This window comes from Anguilla anguilla, chromosome 17, assembly GCF_013347855.1.
Source record: "Anguilla anguilla isolate fAngAng1 chromosome 17, fAngAng1.pri, whole genome shotgun sequence".
In the NCBI taxonomy this organism is placed as follows: domain Eukaryota; kingdom Metazoa; phylum Chordata; class Actinopteri; order Anguilliformes; family Anguillidae; genus Anguilla; species Anguilla anguilla.
In genome coordinates, this window is record NC_049217.1 from 25,298,641 (window position 1) to 25,320,461 (window position 21,821).

The 21,821-nt window shown below is 47.6% G+C and overlaps 3 protein-coding genes across 3 annotated transcripts in view; 2 read left to right on the top strand and 1 right to left on the bottom strand.

Moving 5' to 3' along the window:
* Positions 1 to 6,302: 6,302 nt before the first annotated feature.
* On the bottom strand, positions 6,303 to 7,642 carry LOC118216865 (RING finger protein 222). Its single transcript, XM_035398454.1, has one exon. The coding sequence runs from the start codon at positions 7,068 to 7,070 to the stop codon at positions 6,411 to 6,413; it is 660 nt and encodes a 219-aa protein (XP_035254345.1). The 5' UTR covers positions 7,071 to 7,642; the 3' UTR covers positions 6,303 to 6,410.
* Positions 7,643 to 8,889: 1,247 nt separating this feature from the next.
* LOC118216861 (nuclear distribution protein nudE-like 1-B) lies at positions 8,890 to 19,343 on the top strand. Its single transcript, XM_035398448.1, has 9 exons — positions 8,890 to 9,035; positions 12,378 to 12,474; positions 12,928 to 13,081; positions 13,719 to 13,867; positions 14,978 to 15,114; positions 15,659 to 15,832; positions 16,188 to 16,273; positions 16,629 to 16,765; positions 17,108 to 19,343. The coding sequence occupies exons 2-9, from the start codon at positions 12,389 to 12,391 to the stop codon at positions 17,196 to 17,198; spliced, it is 1,014 nt and encodes a 337-aa protein (XP_035254339.1). The 5' UTR covers positions 8,890 to 9,035; positions 12,378 to 12,388; the 3' UTR covers positions 17,199 to 19,343.
* Positions 19,344 to 19,622: 279 nt separating this feature from the next.
* The window catches only part of rsad1 (radical S-adenosyl methionine domain containing 1), a 5,789-nt gene continuing 3,590 nt past the window's right edge, over positions 19,623 to 21,821 (top strand). Inside the window, exons 1-4 of the mRNA XM_035398434.1 lie at positions 19,623 to 20,218; positions 20,886 to 21,019; positions 21,171 to 21,375; positions 21,498 to 21,821. The exon at positions 21,498 to 21,821 is cut by the window's right edge and continues 42 nt beyond it. Of these exons, the coding sequence (XP_035254325.1) occupies positions 20,054 to 20,218; positions 20,886 to 21,019; positions 21,171 to 21,375; positions 21,498 to 21,821 (828 nt within the window). The 5' untranslated portion in view covers positions 19,623 to 20,053. The remainder of the gene's footprint in view (positions 20,219 to 20,885; positions 21,020 to 21,170; positions 21,376 to 21,497) is intronic.

Genomic DNA, 21,821 nt, shown 5'->3' on the forward strand with positions numbered 1-21,821 from the left:
TTTGTCATTGTTAAAGCCTGAATGGGGGCGAGGGGAGGGGGTATTGTTGTTGGGTAAACACACTGGAACTGGGCTTGTGATTGTTTGCACAATTGAGAGAATGCTGTTATGCTTGTGCAAGTTGTGTCACATTCTAGCTACCATAAACCTGTAACGTTCTCTGTTGTTGTTATTTGTGTGATGTGCAGAAAGAAAACAGAGCCTCTTTTCTCATGATCCTTGGCTGGTGTAAGTGGTCCTTACATGACAACATATTCTATTTTTATTTTAACTGAGGAAAGGACAACTAATAAAGGTTTCAGTCATAAATACCTTACGAAGAGGTAGTTAAGGTTTACATTTCATAAACATTGGTTTCAGAGTACGCTTCTGAAGTGCATGTTCTCCCTCTGGTGCAGTGTTCATGTTTTGACTGCAGGTGGTGCTGTTCTGCCGAAACTCAGTGATTCAAGCTGACCAACCACACCAGTTTGACAGGTATTCCACAGCACGTGTGCCATGTTAAACCACAGCAAGTCTCAAATTTTTCCGAATACATATATATGCAGAGCGGGCTGGTTCATCTCAAATCACACACCATTTAGAACAGCACAATATTACTGATACAGTGACCCATTGGTATTTCACCTCAAAACATACCTTTGTGTTTAGATGGTGGATTTAAGTTGAGATTGATTTTACAACGCACAATTCCCTGATATATTATGACTAGACTAGACCTGGAGAGAGTAAAACATAACAAATGACAATAAAGTATTGTCACGGTTGTAAAGTCCATCAGAACAGCTAACCTTGTTGCAGGCAACTGCCCCACAATGTTTCTTCCGTAAAGTCACCATTTCCATTAAATGATGCCATGTTACTTATATTTTTTATTTTATTTATTTTTGTCCACACAGGAAACCTCGTGTCAGACTGTTTGCCGTTTGCCACTACTGGCGAGAACCTCTGTCAACATTATGGGTATGCCTTTGTGTTGCTGGGGTCTGCACGTGGGGACTGGATGGAAATGAGGTGGGCGACCAAAAATCGTTCTCTCCCTCCCAAAATGGCTGCCGTGCATCACCCAGGTGGGTGCTACACATTATTATGAGAGAGGTTTCCTCCTCATCTCTGTAAAGCGCACTGTAAAGTGTGAAAAAAGCACTATGTACTGTAAAGTCAAGGAGTTATTATTATTATTATTACTTTAATGCTGTCTGTCCAACTTTAAACTGACAACTGGCTCACCTCACTTAAACAGCATAAAGAAAACTCCTTAGCCAATCCATGGAGATTTCTCTGCCCTCTGTATTTCCTTCCTAGTGTGCTGTGTAGTCACCGTGGAAACCATTCTGTCACCCTGGGAATTCCATTGATGTCAATTTTTATTTCAGTAACAGAATGTTTAAAGTGAACTTTGCTACAACTTTGCTTTTTGGTCCAGCTTATTGAATGGGCAGGCGGGGAGAGAGGGGGGTTGCCATGACAATGCAGAACTTCAAGAAACCTGCCCAATGTTGAACTTGCTGGTGGAAGCCTTGAAAGGGTGTTGCTTTTAAACTGAACCTAAACAGAAGAACCTACCCATCAGGAGGAGTGTGTTTGGTTTTAGTTTTGTGATGTGTCATCACGAACATATGTGGGTGTCATGCAATAAATGGGAAAAAAATTTAGTATAATTCAATTAAAGCCTGACTATATGGCTAAAAAATCTGGGTGTGCCAAAACCAAACACTGCTCCCATTTTCTGTGTCTTTTAAATGTTTCTTTAAAGTGGCATATTTTCACAAAGCTACCAAACTCGACTGAACAGATGGGGGAAGCAGGAAGCATTGTTGGTTGAGGAAACACAATTTCAGTTGCAGCCCTGGTTCAGACTCACACTGGTCTTTCAAAAATCTCAAGCCAGAAAGGTGTCAGTGAGAAACCACAAAAAAAAAGTTTTACTTTTTAACGTCAAAGTGAGTACTTATCTATTGTTATTGACTGTTATAAATATTCCTGATTCATATTCTGTGTAATCAAGTTCACACACATTGTCACTCAGAGCTTAAAATCTCCTGTGCGCCATGCTCTGAAACGATACGAACAGGCTTTAGAAAATAATTCCATGTCACAATGCATTACCCAGCATGCTCTGTTTAATAGGCCGTAGTGGTATTCAATAGCTGCATATCCACAGCTGTGTTAATGTCAGGTTAGCTAATGCGTGCCAGTGCTTGTTGCTTTTCCAAAGCCGGCTTCACCTGTGCTTCCAAACATCTTTTCGGTGACTTAAACCCACAATTTTTGATGCTTCTAATCGCTTTGTTCCTCAGTGGACCAGTCAATGAAAAGGGGCACCATCAAGGTATAGGGTGGGGTCGTCACTCTTTGAATCAAAATTCGACATTAACTTCAAGTAGGCATTGTACAGGAGGAATTTGGATAGATGTTGACCCCAACAAGACCCCTGAGCAAGCAAGAAAGTCAGCGGTGTGAATCTTTCTCATGAAGCTTTAGGCACAAAATCCTTGAAGCTTATGACTCCACCCAGCTGACCTGACAGTGGAAATGTTATTAACGGCTGCCGGCTGCCCCGTCTCCTGTCTGGGGGGGGGGGGGGGGGGGGGCGGTGACAGGGGGGCTTGAAGTTGCTGAAGAGGTTCTCCAACCAGTAAAGCAGGTAGTCCCGGATAAACGGGGGTGTGTCGAATGAGTGAGAGAACAGATGTGGTGACAAAGCACACAATACAGAGAAGCTTCGCCCACACACACCCTGCACACCCCTCTCTGCACATGTTTCACACACCTTGGGGCACTAATGACTTCTTCACTTTCTACTGCAGTGAAACAATTGGAATCAGAGAAAATATGATCACCTCCACACTAGACAGGAACAGCTTTACTGATATCATAGACTTGCCTCCTAGACACGCAGAATTACTTGAATACCTTTGAGTGAACTTGTCAAATTAGTTTTTTTTTTCTTCCAAATCATGCACCTGTACTCTTGACTGCATACCCACAAAGGTACTGAAGGAGCTATTGCCTGCTCTTCGCAAATCAATTATTTATATTATTGACTCCTCGTTGTTATCCATTAAATTAAATTTAGATCCAAAGGATCTGGCACAGACCTATTTCAAACCTCATATTTAAATCAAAGAGAATTGTGAAGCACAACAACTCTCTTCTTTCTTATAGGATAAGAATGTGTTTGAGAAGTTTCAGTTTGGTTTTAGGAAGCATCACGGTAGTGCAACAGCCCTTGTCCAAGTATTAAATAATTTGTTTCTCTCCCTTGATTGTGGCTGTACAGTATCTCTGTTCTTGTCCTGCTTGGTCTAAGTGCTGCCTCCGACACCGTAGACCGCCATAATCTCCTCCGTAGGCCAGAAAAAGCGGTTGGTGTCAAAATCCCGGTCGAAAGTTGAGTTTCTTGCCCTTTTTCTGCTGCCCTGTAAAGTGCCTTTGTGACCGTTTTCTGGACAAAGCGCTGTACAAATATAGCTGATCTGATTTGATCTGACGAACCCTTTCCAAACGGGAGCCAGTCAAACGGCCCTGACAGAGACACGAACACGCGCGCACGCACGCACGCACGCACGCCTGTCGCCCGCCGCCCGCCGCCCGGCGTGATGTAACGCGATAGGACTCTCGGGTCCCGTCTCCTCTTGCACAAAGCTGCCGGTCCAGTCCGGCTCACCTCCGCAGACCGCCCTTCCCCCAGCCAAAAAGCGTCTTAAACGGCCCACGCTGCATTATTCATCCCCCGTGTGAGTGGCCTGTCTCCAGGCTTTACCTCGCGCTTGGCTTGACCATTCTCGCCCCTGTCACCAGGCAGCCGCGGGCTTATTGGAGCAGCCAAGGTGAACTGCCTCGATGTGGATTAAACCCCCCCCCCCCCCCCCCCCCCCCCCACTCTGCAGTGGGTTCCGGTGTGTGGATGGCTCTTGTATTGAATCCCGACCGTGTCAGTGCAGACCGTGCCCAACAGCCCTGCAAGACATCCGCAGAAGAGAGAGGGTGTACGCCAAAGACAATGACACCGACCGAAACCCTCCCTACTGAGGCGGCAATATGCTGTGCAGCACCGTAGGGTTGCTGCCCACAAAACGCGAGGTGGACATACGGCGTACAGACCGCAGCTTCCTCAGAGCCCAAGCCACGGAGCCTCCATCTCCTCCCCTCTGCCCTGCATTGTTTTTTCACCTGACGACAAACATATCAGCTTCCTGGCCTTGCTTCAGCAAAACTATCAATCATTTAGCTGGAGAAATGTGCACTTAGAACTCGATACGTGGCTAAACGCCGCTGGGGGGGGGCGGTTCAAACGGTCACTCGTCTGGACTATGAGACATGAGAGAGGCCTGCTGGGGTCTCATCCTGTCATCCTGAGTCTTGGGGGGCGTGTTTCTGGACCTGCACTGTCCCAGTGCATCACTGCTAGCTACAAACATGTGACAGAATAGATTACAGGCATCTAGCAGACGCTCTTATCCAGAGCAACTTAACACAGCTCTTTGCATAACATTTACATTGCATCCATTTATACAGCTGGATATATATACTGAAGCTATGCAGGTTAAGTGCCTTGCTCAAAGGGTACAATGGCAGGGAATTGAACCTGTGACCTTTAGGTTACAAGACCAACTCCTTACTCATTATACTACACTGCCGCCCATATATGTCAATATATGTTTACTGTGTACCTTGTGGGCAGCAGAATGACAGCCTTTAGGCTTTTCATACCCCTTACTCGTGCCTGGGCGTTACGTCACAAGGTCAGAGGCAGGAATGCCGTATGCCAAAGGCCTCAGGGATCTTCGCGGTGCGCGGTAGTTAAATGCTCTCCCTCCTCCTGCCAGCTGGTGCACAGGCAGATGGCTTGCTTGAGAGAGACTGGGTTGCCATGACAACGGTCTCGGTGTTCTTTTGCTGAAGCATTCCATGATAACGTGAGGTTAGATGGGTGACTGAGAGGACCTCTGCACAGGACCGGGGGCAGGCGGTTAAAATCAAACCTATGGAAAGTGTGTGGCTTAGATTGTCCTTGTCCTCAGTTTGCATAAATCAACCATTTGACAGACAGGTGGTGTGCTTTCCTCATGGCTCCTTTTCAAATGCGTTTTTCTTTTTTCAGTAAAAAAAAATGGAGTCTTCTAATCAGGAATACATATCAAACGGTATCTTTAAGATGGACACCTGATACTGCTTCAGAGAATTTTCATTGGTCGGCACCACTGCAGATAAACAAATCTTTAATTTCAAAGTGCCAATTTTAAAATGATTCTTTTGGCTAGTAGATGACAGGTGAATTAATTCCACTTCGTATGACGTCCGCAGCGTGTCTGTGTCTGTTTTCTGTTGGGTTGGATCAGAATTGTGAGCAGAAGGTGCTCCTGGAATGCTGATCTCCAGGGTGAATACCAGGATCTCCTGAGACATTTCAAACCCTCAACACTGGCACTTTCAGTTCTGATTGAATTTGACATGCATGGAAGGCTCTGAGTCATTGTTTCGTACTCGCCTGCATGACTGTGCGAGTGTACACAACTATGTGAGCATGTTTAACTGTTTCGGATAGCATGACTGTGTTTTTGTGTGTTACATGTTTGATTTGTGTGTGTGTGCAGGTATGTATTTTGCATGTGTGTGTGTGTGTGTGTGTGTCTGTGTCTGTGTGTTACTCAGGAGGATGAACAGTGATACTATCACATTCCCAGCTGAGCTCTCAGACATAAAGTTGTTTAGGCGTGTTGCTAAGTAACAGTAGATAGGGGGTTAAGTGACAGCCAAGCTCATATATATAGTACCAGCCTTGTTTTTACAGTACAGTTTACTGTACCATCATGCCTTGCTTTGGACTGTGTATTGTGGTTTGTTTATGTCTTAGGGTTTTATTATCAATAGATGAACAAAAACAAAAACACTGAAAAAACTTCCCCCTCGAGACAGGGTACATTTGTACTCTATTGAATTTTCACATGCCAAGCAATTATGAACACAAACTGAAAAAAGCTTCGTACAAATCGTCTGTACGTTATCTCGACTGATTACTAGCCCAAAGACATGCTGTAATTGATATATTCAACAATCTATATCCTGTTACTGCATGTAAAATTCTGTTTTTTTTTCTTCTGAGTAGTGAAGGGCTCAACAGTATAGGGAGCTTAATTTAAAATATATTTTTTAAGAATCTAGCCCCCAGTCACAAGACATGGTAGATGAAGATCCCTGTTGCGGAGTAAATTAATTAAGCTAAATTGTATCATTCTCATTACACATGGTAGCAGAGGCCTAAGCGTCGCGACAATGGCAGGATAAAAATGAACACGCTGAAGTACATATTATCGTTTATGATTTAATGGCAAGTGACAAGTGCATGAACAAATAAAAATAAATGAATGCGCAGTGTAAAGAAAAAAACTTGCCCATTCTTTCAATTAACCCAGCAGAATCCACGGCAGGGAAGCAACGATTAAGGTCAGCACGGTAAATAATGTCAGCAATATAATAAGGCATCGTGCAGTCGTGCAAGTTCTCCTCCGCTGCCGCCGTCGCTGGGCCGGCTCATTAACAGTGGTTGTCACCACGCTAATTTCGTCCTCGTCCACCATTGGTCGGCCTTGACTACTGATGATGAAAATCTGCGATGCATTGTTCCGGCTCTTGAACTGTGGCTGGGTCAATCTCGTTGAAATCCACCTGAAATACTGCAGAACCCGACTGAGTCCAGCGTACGCAGGCGGTGAATTGCGCGTGGACGCCCAGTCCTGGCTCTCCAAAGGATGTGACTGGGTCCCAGCCAGGAGAGACACGGGGACCTCCAGACTCTGCCCACTCTCGGCATCCTTGCAAGGGTTCGCAACGAAGGTGTTCTGTTTGGAGATGAAAGTTAGGTGTCTGCAGATGGGACATATAATATTCTGTTTTATAACCTGCCCGTCCCTGCTCACGCTGACCAACGTTTTGACCAGGCAGTCGTGACAGAATACATGTCCACAGCTCAGCGTCCTCTCTGTGTTCCCGAAACACTCATAGCACACGGGGCACTCCGAATCCTGCGGTATGACCTCTGTTGTCGTGCTCTCTTGTGTTTCCATGTCTGAGTTGTTCCTCGCTATTTAAAAAAGAAATAGACACCCTGTCGTCCAATCCATCTCGGCTAATACGCCGACTGTCCGCTGCACATCTTTCTTGCAACTTCTTGAGTTCGGTTTCGAGACAGATTAAATATGAACGGATCAGCTGTCAAGATACTTTTCAGGCTCAAAGTCCTCTCCTCTTGAAAATTTTTGTGATAGCTTGAACGGTGAAACTTTACACACAACCATGCGCTGGCGCGCGCGCACACACACCTGTCAGCTACCTGTCTTTGTTCGTGTGGAGTCAGTTCCTTTGACTCAGTCAGTCTTATATACTTAACTGCCTGCGCACACTCCTGACTTTGAAAAGGCAGATGTGGCCTGCCAAGCGTCTGTAGTGCTGCGTGAAAATGCTGTCGAACTGGATTTTCAATGCCTGAAAATAACTGCCAAAAGCCTGTCGCGCTCGCAGCAGTAGTCCTATTGACTTATGAGGAAACAGTCACGTTTTCCGTCATTGTGCGGTGATCAGCAAGTGGCGTATTCTCACGTTACTGGTGACGTCAACAAAATATGAAAAGCCGAATTAATACAGACTTGATCATTGTATGACCTGCAGATACACACGCACACGTGATCCCCTTATTTGGACAAAAAATGAGAGCTTTCATAGTCTTACCACCTACAATGCTGAATCGTTTAATCTTAACTGTCATTGATAACACTTGATGACTCTCTCTCTCTCTCTCTCCATATTCGCTTTATATAGACACATATCGATTATTTTGATTAATTGTAGTGCTGTATACTGTCTATTGCTTCGAATGACAACTCACTAGCTAACAAAATGCTTCCATCTAGTGGACATGGTATGTTAAAATGCTGTTGAAAGAATACTGCATGTCTGAGAGGCAAAACTGCCTTAGGCGATTAATTTATGTATTCATTTATTAATTTACTTAAGGGTTGGGATTCATTTTAAATAAGATGCAAATAGAGGGGACACAAAGTGCTTGGTGCATAACTGGTGTAATGACTATAAATGTATTTTGTAGACCTGTCTCATTGCTGCAATGTTCTCCTGATCATTTGTTGCGAGATCTTTCCATTCGGCAGTGCACCAGCTGAGCTGTGCAATCGTTGTGCCAGAATACACCCCATGTGTAGCCAGTACAGGCAGACTGCAGCCACCTGTTCGACCAGAAAAGTCACTGGTGTGTGACAAGAGGGGGGAATTTCCATTGATTAAAACTCTCACTGCCTGGCGCGTGCAATTATAGTTGTCGTCTTGGACCTTTATCCAATAGCCACTACAGGCAGAAAATATGTGTCTGAGTTCTGCACAAGTATGGAAAAAACTGATGTTGTTATGTTATGCATCGTATTTAGAATGACTGGATGTCAGCTTTCTCTATCCTGTCCACAGTGTTCTGCAAAAATCAAACTGCTTGCCCAACATTTCTTATATTTTCACCATAATCATGTTCAAACCAGCATAAACGTATTTTCCCAATTATTACAATAATCAAAATTGCGCCGAGCATGATTAAATCAGACGTAGTACATCTGATAAATGTGTCATTTTTGATAAATGGAAAAGTATATTATATTTTCCAAATAGAAAATACTTAGCAAATTTAGCAACTCTAGACCTATGTTTGGGTACCCTTAATAAGATCTGGCTATGTATCTTTTCAGTAAACAAATATACTGGAGAGCACCGGAATTCCCATAATACGAAAAGGCACCGAATTCCAGTCCGTGATTGCTTCATCACAGGGCGTTGTGGACGTTTCCCAGAGTGATGTCATCGCATGCCCTTGCGTGCGTTCTCGCGTCCCGGAAGCTGAGAGCGCAGTTCAGCAGTTCCCCGTTGGCGGTTTCCGCGAGTGAAGAGAGAGGGAGGGGAGAGAGAGCAATAGAGTAGACGGTGGTGATGCACTAAAACCTATACGGGCGGAGATACAGGCTTGACATGTCCAGGTAATAAACACATGTGATATAATTTTAGCTCATGCTGATGTGTTCTTGCGCTCTGTCTAGCGTGACCTAGCGTTATTTCTGGGGATATTTGAAATTACTAGTGGAGGCAAATACAGCCCGGTTGCCTGGCAATAAGCTCAGCTTCTTTCTGGACCGTGTCATTCCGAGACATAGCCTAACGCTACTGTTGCATTTAACGTTTCATCCTTTCGGTATTTTGATATTTCGACGCTTGATACGTGTAATCGTGGATGCATACCAGTGTATACAAGTGCGCACCGTCCATTAGGTCAACATTTAACAGTTGGTTTTGTCGACGCTATCCTAGTATTATCAATGGCCAGAAAGATAATGTGCCTATTTGTTGCTGTAAGGAATTTTAACGTTAGCTGGCCAGATGGCTAGCTTACCTACCGTGGAGTGTTTTGTAAATTTGCAGCCTCGGTTAACGCTACGTTATGTCGCGATCTGTGCGCAAGTGGTGAGTTATTTGATGTACCAGCTGCGAAATCTACTCAACTCATGGACTTTGCTAACGGCGTATGGCCGCGCTCACCTACAGGGTTGGAGCTTGTTTTTGGTTTTGCTAGATGTAATATTAGCCATCAGGAGCTATGGATTCAGTGTCTTTATATAATATAGACGCACTGTTAACGTGTAGGTCATTTGATAGGCAGGCTATGTCTCAGAAACGTCGCAATATTTCAGAAATATCCCTTGCTTGTTAGCCTTCTGCTGTAGATACCAGTAGGCTATTCGGGCGCGGCTTGGGGGTGGGGGAGTTAGGATGTAGGACCTCAGTTTGTCCTGCTTCCCCGTCTTCACTTTGGCTGTAGTAAGAGGTTCATTCAGTTTGCCAGCAGAGCGAGACGGTTTATCCAAATATTATGGTTTATCTTGTGTCCCTAAATATGTCTAATAAACCTCCTGTGATCAGATATAACGGTGCTATCATATGTTGCATCTGTAGTTAATGTGCGTCTGTCTGTCTGAACAATGAAGGCTAGCCTTACCTTGAAATCTATGCACTGCTTTGAATGAAATGTGCATGTATTGCAGTCCCGCGGCGTGGAAGAAGGAAAGCAAGGTTCAACTTTAGTGTTGCTGCAACTGTATGGTGCATGGTATGTCTGCATACAGCGCACTAACAAGTTACACTCCTTGTTCCACTCCAGTTCATAATATTAACGTTATGAACAATATTTCGTTGTTCGTTTTTGGTCATATATAATACAGCTTTGTAGTTCCATAGCTCACAGTGTTTTCTCCTTTGGTGTGTGGTGACTTTGTAGAGAATTATTCTGGGCCCAGTATCACAGTAGTACTGCTTGTGCAGTATGGCTGGAAACAGACCCAACTCTCATCAACAGTGTGTCTTTTACACCTCTTTAAATATGAAACATGGTTTAACTTTTCCCAGTAATTTCATCAATCAAAGTGAGGAAAATGGCTTATTTATTAAATGGCGTATGACCCTTGAGATAACCAGGCACAGATCCATTAAAACGGTTTTTTGATTGAATTTCATATTTTCATATTGTTCTACGAGAGGTTAAAGCGCAATAATGCCAATGTTTTATGAACACACTTGGCCCCCCCACCCCCACCCCCACCCCCACCCCCCAGAACAAACTAGACCAGGTCCCAACAAATTGGGGAAAAAAACGAAAGAACGGCTGGCCGTATTATGCAGCCCCCTTCTAGGAGTATTCGGGAGTAGGCGGTGCTCTCCTGGCTATGGGTAATTCTGGGTAATAGCGAGCCGCCTGCTCCCCAGCAGGGCATAGCTCACACATGGCTGCTTCTCCTGAGCAGTGCATGCAGTGCCTCATTCTGCCAGGAGGCAAGAGGATTGTGTTCTGTTTTCTGCTCATGTGCTTATTGCCCCTGAAGGGGGAGGAGTGAGGGTTTACTAAACCAGCAGTGGGCGGAGCAATAATGTGTTATTAGCATTTCTTGTTTCCGCGTTCATTGCTGGATGTAACTGCTTTGACCACGGGGAGGAGAGGGAGCCCTGTTCTCATAGGTCTTCTCGTCGTCCTCATAATCATCATCATCATCATGAGTATCGTCATAACTTATCAGCGGTGATGAAGAGGCCCGCGCGTGCCTTGCGTTTCTCATTGGCTCTGCCGTTGCCCGGGCGGCGTTCAGAAAGGGCGCTGTGCACGCACGCGGTGGTGTGCCGATCACGTGAGTGCACAGCTGTTCCAGCCGCAGGCCAGCCCGTGTCATCGTGTGGAAGTGTAGCAGTGCCCGGCGTTCTGTAGCCTGCAGGAGGGGGGGGGGGGGGGGCGTTCGACTGCTCTGTGCACAGTACGTATTCAACGAGTGGCGCTCTTGTTTTTAATGTGTACCCATTGTGTGGCTCTTTGTTGCCCCCTCCTCTCTTCTTTCTCAGTTGCTCCCTTTCTTCTCTCTTCCCCCAGTTCTCCCCCTCCCTTTCTCTCGCTCTCTCCTCCCTTCCCTCCCACATCGCCTTAACCCTCCCTCCCGCCTGTCTCTCCATCGATCTGTCCGTCTTCGTCTCCTCCTCGTTGTGTAGATTATCGTTTGGTGCAGCACGCTGTACTGTCGCTGAGATACTGGTTTAAGGGCTCGTTCGCCAAAAAGACAGATAAACAGACAGACAGACACTGCCCTGTCTGACCTCATGGGAGAGGGGCAAAGGTCAGGGGTCGCAGTGGGGGCGGTGGAAGAAACGGCAGGCAGTTTAAGAATTCCACAGCTGTGTCCAACCCTAAGGCCAAAACAGAAAAAAATATTTCAGAGAGAGAGAGAGAGAGAGAGGGAGAGAGGGAGAGAGGGAGAGAGTTACAGTTTTTCTTGTATTGCCTGACCTGACCAGCAGAGTGCAGGTGTTATGTGTACAGGCCTGCTTCTGGACCAGCAGGGTTTGCTTTGTTATTTCAGGAGAGGTGCATGCTGGGTCTGCCGCTGTCGGCGGTATGGTGTCAGCGGTACGCTGTCACTCCCCAACCGCGATCGGGAACCACGGCTCAGAACCGAGTCATTACCACCACTTTAGAGTGTCTGGCCAATCAACCATCACTTATTCCTTTGGGTTAGTGTGTGTGTGTGTGTATATGTGTGTGTGTGTGTGTATGTGTGTGTATGTGTGTGCCTGTGCCTGTGCCTGTGTGAAGGAATGTAGCTGTTCCTACAGAGAGGAATAGAGAGGGAGGCAGAAAGGGACAGAAAACAGGTCTTCTATTAAGAGCGGAACTGGAGTAGTGTTCATAAGCAAGTGACAGAGGCGGGGCCTGAAGTTTGCCAGTCTGTCTGACCTCCAAGGGGTTGTGTTCTGCTTCATCTGAGAGCTTCTCTCTCTCCCTTCCGCAGGCTTATCTACCATGGATGCAGAGATGATCCCCAAATTCTCTTCGAAAGACGAGGAAATTGATTACTGGAAGGCTCTTTCCCTCAAGTACAAGAAAAGGTGAAAATTTGAATCCCTGTAGTTTTGACATGACTGCCTAGCACAGAAATGTAATCCCCCCCCCCCCCCCCAATCCAGTCACAGACACAGATAGTTGAACAGGCAGTGTGAAGTTTGTGGTTGAACAGGCACAGCCTCAGATAGAGTCTCTGCACATGCATGATATGTATACGAATGAGTTTTGGAACGTGACTGTTTGTCTAGTTGGCGGTGAACGACCATGCACCCATAGAGGTGTGTCTGACAAGAGTGTCATGCACATTGCAAGACTGAGACACAGACATACAGTCACATGCACAGACATACACTCATATACTTGCACACACGTGTACACGCACACACACACACACACACACACAAAGTCTCCTATAGAGTGAGGCTGCTAACTGAACGCTGTGACCGGCTGCGTTGCTTTCGCTGACGGCCCTGGCCCCGCCCCCCTCGCACCCACAGCTGCCAGGAGGCGCGGGACGAGCTGCAGGAGTTCCAGGAGGGCAGCCGGGAGCTGGAGGCGGAGCTGGAGGCCCAGCTCGGGCAGGCGGAGAGCCGCATCCGGGACCTGCAGGCGGAGAACCAGAGGCTGAAGAGCGAGGTGGACACCCTCAAGGTGGGAGGAGTGTCACATGACCGGGGCGGGGCTCCCTGTCCGCACACAAACACACATGCTCCTACATCCACAGTGCACAGTGCATATGATATCAATAGTCTGAGTCTTAACCTCCAACCCCCCCCCCCCACATGGTACCAGCACATCTGTGTGGTTGTGGATCCTTGTTGGGATGATATGGGAGTGCTATGCTACTGTACACAGCACTACCTGTGGTCCTAACTCATTTGTTTCTTACACCCTGGTCATAAGATGACCTCCGACCTCACTGGAATACCAGCTGTGATTCGTGGGCCCCTGCTTATGCTTTTCCTGGCGGGGGCTACACTGGGTGGGCCAGAGTCCATTTTGTGGTGATGTTGGCAAACTGATGTCCAACCTGTGGGGAAATTTCTCTTTGCATGGGCATTTTTCAGCTTGTGATCTGAATTTGAGTTCATTTGAAATGGAAATGGGATTGCCCCAGTTTGTGTGAATCGGTGTCCAGTGTAGAACAGTAGTCAGAGCAGCGGTCAGAGCAGCAGGGTGGAGCAGCGGTCAGAGCAGCAGGGTGGAGTAATGGTCTGTGGTGAACAGTGGTCAGAGTAGCAGGTTGCTGGCGCTAACATTCCCGCTCCCGGCTGTGTCCCGCCCCCAGGAGAAGCTGGAGCAGCAGTACGCGCAGAGCTACAAGCAGATCTCCCTGCTGGAGGACGACCTGGGCCAGACGCGCGGCATCAAGGAGCAGCTGTACCGATACGTGCGCGAGCTGGAGCAGGCCAACGACGACCTGGAGAGGGCCAAGAGGTCAGTGGACGCGACCTCTGTCTCCATGGCCACCGTGTAGAACGGACCTCTGTCTCCATGGCCACCATGTTGGATGGACCTCTGTCTCCCTGGCCACCTTGTAGGGTAGACCTCTGTCTCCATGGCCACCATGTTGGATGGACCTCTGTCTCCATGGCCACCGTGTAGGACGGGCCTCTGTCACCATGGCCACCATGTAGGGTAGACCTCTACTGCAGGACCACCATGTAAGAGAGATTGCCAATTAGTTAAAGTCTTATGTCAGATCTCTTAATATAGAACATAGTCACATGCACATCCAAATAGAGCAATAAGCACAGGAATACAATAACACACCAGGAAAAGAAGGAAATGCCATATATAGATGTATATGTAATTTATTGTAATTACATAAATGCATGTATATTTAAATAGTACACAGATTTATGTATGCATATACGGTATATTTTTGTTAATAAATACATGTGTGTGCAAATGAATATCACAGGAGCTCAAAGTTGTGGACAGACTTTACATCTGGCTGTCCAGCCCGCAGGCTCATGTCAATGCTAGCCAAATCAATTGAGTCTGGGGATGGGGTTAGATTAGAGTTCAGCTCTGACCTGGAGGGAACTTTGGTGTGTATATTGATTTGTTTTTTTTATTTAAAAAAAAAATCATGCTGACTGGTCCCAGGATTGTTTTGGCCATGCCCCTCACTATCACACACACACGCACACACACACACACACACACACACACACACACACACACACACACACATGCACACACACACACACACACACACACACATATGCACACACACGCACGCACACACACACACACGCATGCATGCACACACACACACATACACACACACACACGCACACATGCAAGCACACACACACACACACACACACACGTATGCACACACACACACACACACACACACACACACACACACATGCACACACACACACACACACACACACACACGCATGCACACACACACACACGCACACACACACACACACACACGCACACACACACACACACACACACACACACACACACAGCAGCAGCAGACGGTTCTCTTCTCTGCGTATTTATCGTGTTTCCGTCTGGCCCCAGGGCGACCATCGTGTCGCTGGAGGACTTTGAGGCTCGGCTGAACCAGGCCATAGAGAGGAACGCCTTCCTGGAGAGCGAGCTGGACGAGAAGGAGTCGCTCCTGGTGTCTGTGCAGAGGCTGAAAGACGAGGCCAGAGGTGCGTAGCCCCGCCTCCCTGCGGCGCCTCGGTCGCGCCGAAATCTGCCTGGGTGAAACCGTGCGGTCGTGCGTTTAGCGCTCGGCTGACTGTCTGTCTCTCTCCCTCTCTCTTTCTCTCTCTCCCCCTCCCTCTCTCCCCCCCCACTCTCTATCCCTCTCTCCCCCCTCTCTCTCTCTCTCCCCCCCACTCTCTATCCCTCTCTCCCCCTCCCTCTCTCTCTCTCCCCCCCACTCTATCCCTCTCTCTCCCCTCTCTCTCTCCCCCCTCCCCCTCCCTCTCTCCCCCCCTCTCTTTTTCTCTCTCTCGCCCCCTCTCTGTTTCTCTCTCTCTCCCTCTCTCCCCCTCGCTCTCCCCCTCTGTCTCCCCCCTCCCTCCCCCCTCTCTCTCCCCCTCCCTCTCTCTCCCCCATCTCTCTCTTTTTCTCTCTCTCGCCCCCTCTCTGTCTCTCTCTCTCCCTGTCTCCCCCTCGCTCTCCCCCCTCTCTCTCTCTCTCTCTCCCCACTCTCTATCCCTCTCTATCCCCCCCCCCCCCCCCCCTCAGACCTGAGGCAGGAGCTGGCGGTGCGGGAGAGGAGCGCGGACGTCGGCAGGCTGTCGGCGCCCAGCTCGCCCATGCAGGACGCGGAGCAGGCCGATTCTGCCGTCCAGGCCTCCCTGTCCCTCCCGGCCACGCCCCTGGGCAAGATCATGGACAACGCCTTCCTCAGCCAAACGGGTAGAGCCCGCCGCCCCCTCCCTCTGTCCCCTTCTCCTCTCCTCCCTCCAGCTCTCTCACATTCCCTCCTTTCTTCTACCCTTCTGCAGAGCCCCACTTTCTCTCACATTGCAAGGCGTGCTGTAAATATTACTAGAGCGTTTTGTCAAAAACCAGTACATGCCTTCATAAATAAAACAGCATAACATAACGACAATGCGTATTGTAATATTGCGTTGTTAAACAGTTGTAGATAAGATTGATGGTAACGGTCATCAAATGCATGCAATTGGTGGTCAGATTTTTAGGTGTTTATTTTGGTCTCTCTTGGCCATTAGTCACATGATGCCATTTGTGTGTTTTTTTTATTGGTCAGTTCTGAACAATGGCAGCTCTCCCCTGACGCCGTCGGCCAGGCTGTCGGCTCTCAACATCGTGGGGGACCTGCTCAGGAAAGTGGGGGTGAGTGTGGGCGCCGTATGCGAGGGTGTGTGCGGCGTGGGTGGAGATACCGCTGCCTTCGCGTTTCCTGTGCCGGCAGCGCGTGCATCGTTTCACACCGGATGCTTCACCTCCAGTGGGTTTCTGAATGATGTAATTTACAACGATAATGTCTCACTTCATTCTCTCGTCTTTCGCCAAATGCCTGCTGAGTCGCAGCGGTGTCTGTTCTCTCCCGGAGCTCGCGTTAGCCTCGGTTATTTACGGCTGGTGTTCCCTGCAGGGGACGTCCGGAGGCGTGTCTGGTGAATGTGAAGTCCTGCAGTGTAAATGCAGAAGTTTGCAGTGAAGATTGTGTGCGTTCTTGTGTCTGCAGGCCCTCGAGTCCAAACTGGCCGCTTGCAGAAACATGGCCAAAGACCAGGCGGCCAGGAGGGCCCTGACCGGCGTCACCAACGGCAACATCGGCAGCGCCAAATTCTCCCACGCGCTTCAGTCCTGCTCCGACAAACCGTGAGTCTGCAAAAGCGCGCGACCTGCGAGTCTACATAACCACTTATGGCGGCAAACCATGTGTCTATAAACTACGTGATCTACTGCGACGAGCCATGCGTCTATAATCTACGTGATCTACTGCGGCAAACCGCGACCCTGCAACAAAGCACGTATGAAGCAGTCTTGGTGCAGCAGTAGTAAGAAATGAACAGAAAATGTACTGCATGAAAGGCAGTGCGTTTGGCCAAGAAGTGGTGTCTGCTGTTGTTTCCAGAAAAGGATAGCGGGAGATCTGTGGATGTGGGACTAACATTGAGGCATTCTGTATCTGTCTCTGTCTGTCTCTGTCTGTCTCTGCAGGACTGTGAATGGCCTGGGTCCGGTCACGCTCGCCGCCATAACCTCCACCCGCACAGTGTCCCCACCCAGCATGCTGCCTCTCAGCGTCTGACCCGCCCCTCCCCCCTAAGCAGCCACACCCTCTGCAGAGAGGACCCTGGTTTGAGCGTGGACAGTACTGACCAATCACAGGCCTCCCTCTTCTTGCACTGAGTGCATCTGTTCAGATGCTCCGCCCCCTTCTGTGAGAGACGGGGGAGTGGGCTTCGCCCACAACTACTCCTATCAAACCTTCCGTCATTTCTTGCAGTTTTTTTGTTATTTATTTTATAAATACATGTAGCGTGTGTGTGTGTGTTTTGGTTTGTTTGCACTTCACATTAATTGCACAGGTAAATTTTCTTTTTCGGAAAGTAAGTTTATCGACTGACAGAATGATTTATTTTCATTCGCCGTTGCGTATGCCAGTGTTTGCTTTCCCGTGCGTGCGTGCTCGTGAAGCAGAGGGGGCGCGCGCGGCTGACCGATCGGCAGAGTCCGGGCCGTGGGGTGAGACGCGCCGCTGCGCAGTCCCCTTGAACGGACGGCGGGAAGCGGGGCCTACCTGGCAGCCCGCGCGCTGGGAGCAGCTCACCTGGCGTCCACCGTCCAGCGGCACGTTGGGGAGTAAGCAGGACAGCCGTTCAGGAGTGTACCCGCTCACATCTCTGCCACGGCACAGATCAGCTGATCAGGAGTGTTCCCACTCACATCTCTGCCATAGCGCAGATCAGCTGATCAGGAGTGTACCCGCTCACATCTCTGCCACGGCACAGATCAGCTGATCAGGAGTGTTCCCACTCACATCTCTGCCATAGCGCAGATCAGCTGATCAGGAGTGTACCCGCTCACATCTCTGCTACGGCACAGATCAGCTGATCAGGAGTGTACCCGCTCACATCTCTGCTACGGCACAGATCAGCTGATCAGGAGTGCACCCGCTCACATCTCTGCTACGGCACAGACCAGCTGATCAGGAGTGTACCCGCTCACATCTCTGCTACGGCACAGATCAGCTGATCAGGAGTGTTCCCACTCACATCTCTGCTATAGTGCAGATCAGCTGATCAGGAGTGCACCCGCTCACATCTCTGCTATAGCGCAGATGTACCCTTCAGCGAGGTGTTTACATAAATTATTAGCTTAATAAGACATGATTGGTGTTTTAATAAAATAATAGTAATAAAAGAGACAAAAGGCTGAATCACATTGGTAAGAAAAAATGGCTCTTTACCAGTAAATCATAATTTATTATTATTTTTATCTAATTACTGTGCCGCCCTGTCAAGTCTGATATTTGAATGTTTTTTTTTATTTATAAATTTTGTTTCAACATGTGTGTTGTCGTCCACTTGTGTCCAAGCACACGAGTGGTCTTTCGCAACGAGCTGCTACCGTACATGTTGAGTCACGCGTGTGACGCACTACCGTCCTGACCCGGTTTTATAAACGGTTCAAAAAATAAATAGTAGGCGGCTTTTTTAGGCTGTGATCGTAGTCTGAATGTGTTCGCGTTTCTCGTTTCTTTGTTTGAAACTCGTGCTTTCGGCATCGCCGTCATTCTGAGAGCTGTCATTGTGCTCATGTGCCACGTTGGTTCTTTTGCGGGGTTTGACTTTTGTGAAATGCATTCCGGTTTTGATTTTCACTAAATGCATTTTGTTTCGTACATGTATTTGCTTTTTCCACACTGCAGTGCTCCCCCCAGCTAAAAGCAGGTTGTTCTTCCATAGGTTGGCTTATCTATAGGGGCAATTCCACAGAAGCCAAACCCATATTCAATATGAGTGACACATTTAGGCAGGGTTAACAGGATTTGTTTTTTAAATAAAATTTTTCATTCTTTTCTGGATTTTTCAGTAATTTAAGTGACGGCAGACCATGGTATTTTAAGTAACAATGCAGGGGACAAATGTACAGCTTAATCTATCATGATAAATGTAATTTTCCCTTCAGGTTGTGCACTCTGGTCATGTTATTTTATCCTGTTTGTTGTGGCACAGGTATCCCAGCATCCCCCTTTGTATATACTCTTGGTTTATAAGGTAAGATTTTATATATGACTCACCTGCCAGGGCGATTTATCTCCGATTGTTTAGGGCATGTGTTTAAATTTGTTGTAAATTATATGTACGTTAAAGCTCTTATACCCCAATGTGGAACTGTTTGTGTACTGTTGATATCTGATAATAAAGAAATTGAACCCATAGGTTCTGTTTGGCCTGTTCCAGCTGAGTGATTTTAAATATGTTGATGCCAATGTGGATGACGATATTATGTCAATAGGTTCAAAAATGTGTGGGAAACCATGAGCACAATTTTATAAATGTTTCCGTTTTCTTATCTTGTTTTTTTTTTTTACTGACCAGCTTAACGTCAAATCAATGAATTATTTGATTCGCCTCTACCAGTTAGGCGGAGAACGGGTAAGTGTTGTGCTTTTTGGCGCCACCAGGAGGAGGTAGTAATATAAAGTGTGTTTACATTTGGCTGTCGAACACATTTCCCGGTATAAAGTCGTCCTTCGGTATGTACACTCAAAAAGCCAGTTGGCCCCTTAGAGTTCAATTCGTTTTGCCGGCAAAATACATTATATTTTTAATAAGATATTATTTTTCTTCGGCAGATTTTTTTTTTTCTGACGTCATATTTCCGCGCCCAGGTGCCATCTGAAAACGTGCCGTTCTGTGCTGTGGACATAACACTGAACTGAATGATAGATATACCCTGGGACAGAATCGGAGACACTTTAATAATGCTAAAACTGTCTCGGACACAACTGAGCATCTGTTGAGCGTAATAATTACACTTCCTGGTTCGGAACTGCGAGATTTGTTATGCGAGATAAATGCAATTTATAGTGTATATACTGAACTGTGTTGTTATTTATCCAGCTTTGACGAAATGCCTAAGTAGCAAACGGTTGAGATGCGACTAGCAGCAGCATCAGGAGCACTGCTTAAATGTCTGCCATGTTTAGTCCGATCTCGCGGTTTTTCTGAAGTTAGTTGTCGGGAATTCAGTGGGCTACCTGGAGAAGATGTCCAAGCAAAATCCCATCCGCAGTCTAAAGAGGCGTCACTCTACGTGCATGTAAGTACAGTGGGATTGCTGCAGTTCTTTTTACAGGTCTGAATCTGCGTGTTGCTGGACGGTGACAGTTTACTGTACGTTGCTGAACTTAATTGGAAATGATTTTAAACCGTTCTGCCTACTCTGTGTGATGCGTACGTGGTAAAGCATGAAATGCAGCCCTTAATCCTCGTTTCCTTTTAACTGTGGGTTAGGAGTTAAAAATTGAAGGTGAGCACTGATCAGATCATGATAATCTTCATTTGCGTGCGGGTGCAACTGAGTGCAGGCTACCATCTCTAACACCAGCTTGCAGCCCCAATGGAATTATTTTATGTTTTTGAAGGAAACTCATCCTCTCTTGAAGGGAGAGAATGGTAACCACAGAGTTGAGTAAAGTGATAAATCACTATCAGGTAGGAGTTACCTAGCATTGTACTGTTTGGATTCTCCCTCCCTTCATGTCCACCTGGACTCGCCCCCCCCCCCCCCCCCCCCCAATCTTAGATCACCCAATCATATGCTGACATATTAATTAAATCAGAAGTTACAGGGCAGCACTGTATTATAATGGTTAGAGAACTTGACTTTGAATATACATAGGCCTATTTGCAGCATATTTAAATAGAATAAATATCCCTCACTGTTTATTTCTCTCTCTGTATATTTTTTCTCTGCCTCCCCACAGTGGCCGTACTGTCTGAGACGCTGCTCTTACTGCAACTTCAACAAGTACATCTCCCGGTCTGTCAATCATGTCGACATGACGACATGCCTGCAGCGGGAGACGGAGACACTGCTGAGGCTGAGCCAGGTGTCCAGGTGAGTGACACCGAACAAGCAGCAGATGATGTTCTTTACCTCACTCCAATCTGCATGACCCTGCCGTACTCCTTAGTGTCCTTCCCATAGTGCTCTTGTTCCGTCTTTCTCCCTGGAGCCGCTATCCATCTCTTTCCGTTCTCCTTCTCAGCATCACCTCTGTGTTTTTCGGGGGCGGAACTCCCAGCCTGGCTCCGCCCTCAACCGTTGCTTCCGTCTTGGAGACCATTGCTAAGCAAGCTGGTCTCCGGGTCGACGCTGAGGTCACACTAGAGGTCAACCCCACCCCTATGGGCGTGGCCAAGCTGGCCGATTTCCTGCATGCTGGAGTCAACCGATTCTCTGTGGGAGTACAGGTCAGTCACGCAGTGACATGCACTCTCACACACGCACGCTTATAAACTAAACAAAATGTACTGTCACTCCTCGTTCATATTATTTAGCTGGATTTTTACTGGTTAACTGTCATCCTTTGCAGTCACTGCGAGATGAGGACCTGAGGGTGCTGGGGAGGGACCACCATTCCCAGCATGCCCTGCGCACGGTGGAGGAGGCACGGCGATTGTGCCCGGGGCGCGTATCTGTTGATGTCATCTTTGGGCGCCCAGGACAAGGCCTGGCCTGCTGGGAGGCGGAGCTGGGTGAGCTGCTATTGGTCTGTGATGATCATGTGTCTCTGTATCAGCTCACCCTCGAGAGGGGCACACATCTGTTCAGGCAAGTGCAGGCGGGCCAGCTGAGCTTGCCGGGTGAAGAGGTCATGGCCCGCATGTACGAGTCAGCACGGAGGATTCTGGGAGAA

What these genes read in the sequence shown, in the direction of transcription:
- LOC118216865 (XM_035398454.1), bottom strand. Translation starts at nt 7,070, where the DNA reads ATGGAAACACAAGAGAGCACGACAACAGAGGTCATACCGCAGGATTCG.
- LOC118216861 (XM_035398448.1), top strand. Translation starts at nt 12,389, where the DNA reads ATGGATGCAGAGATGATCCCCAAATTCTCTTCGAAAGACGAGGAAATT. An exon ending in CGCCTTCCTCAGCCAAACGG is followed by an intron (nt 15,833 to 16,187) that starts GTAGAGCCCGCC and finishes TTTATTGGTCAG; the next exon opens with TTCTGAACAATGGCAGCTCT. An exon ending in CAGTCCTGCTCCGACAAACC is followed by an intron (nt 16,766 to 17,107) that starts GTGAGTCTGCAA and finishes CTGTCTCTGCAG; the next exon opens with GACTGTGAATGGCCTGGGTC.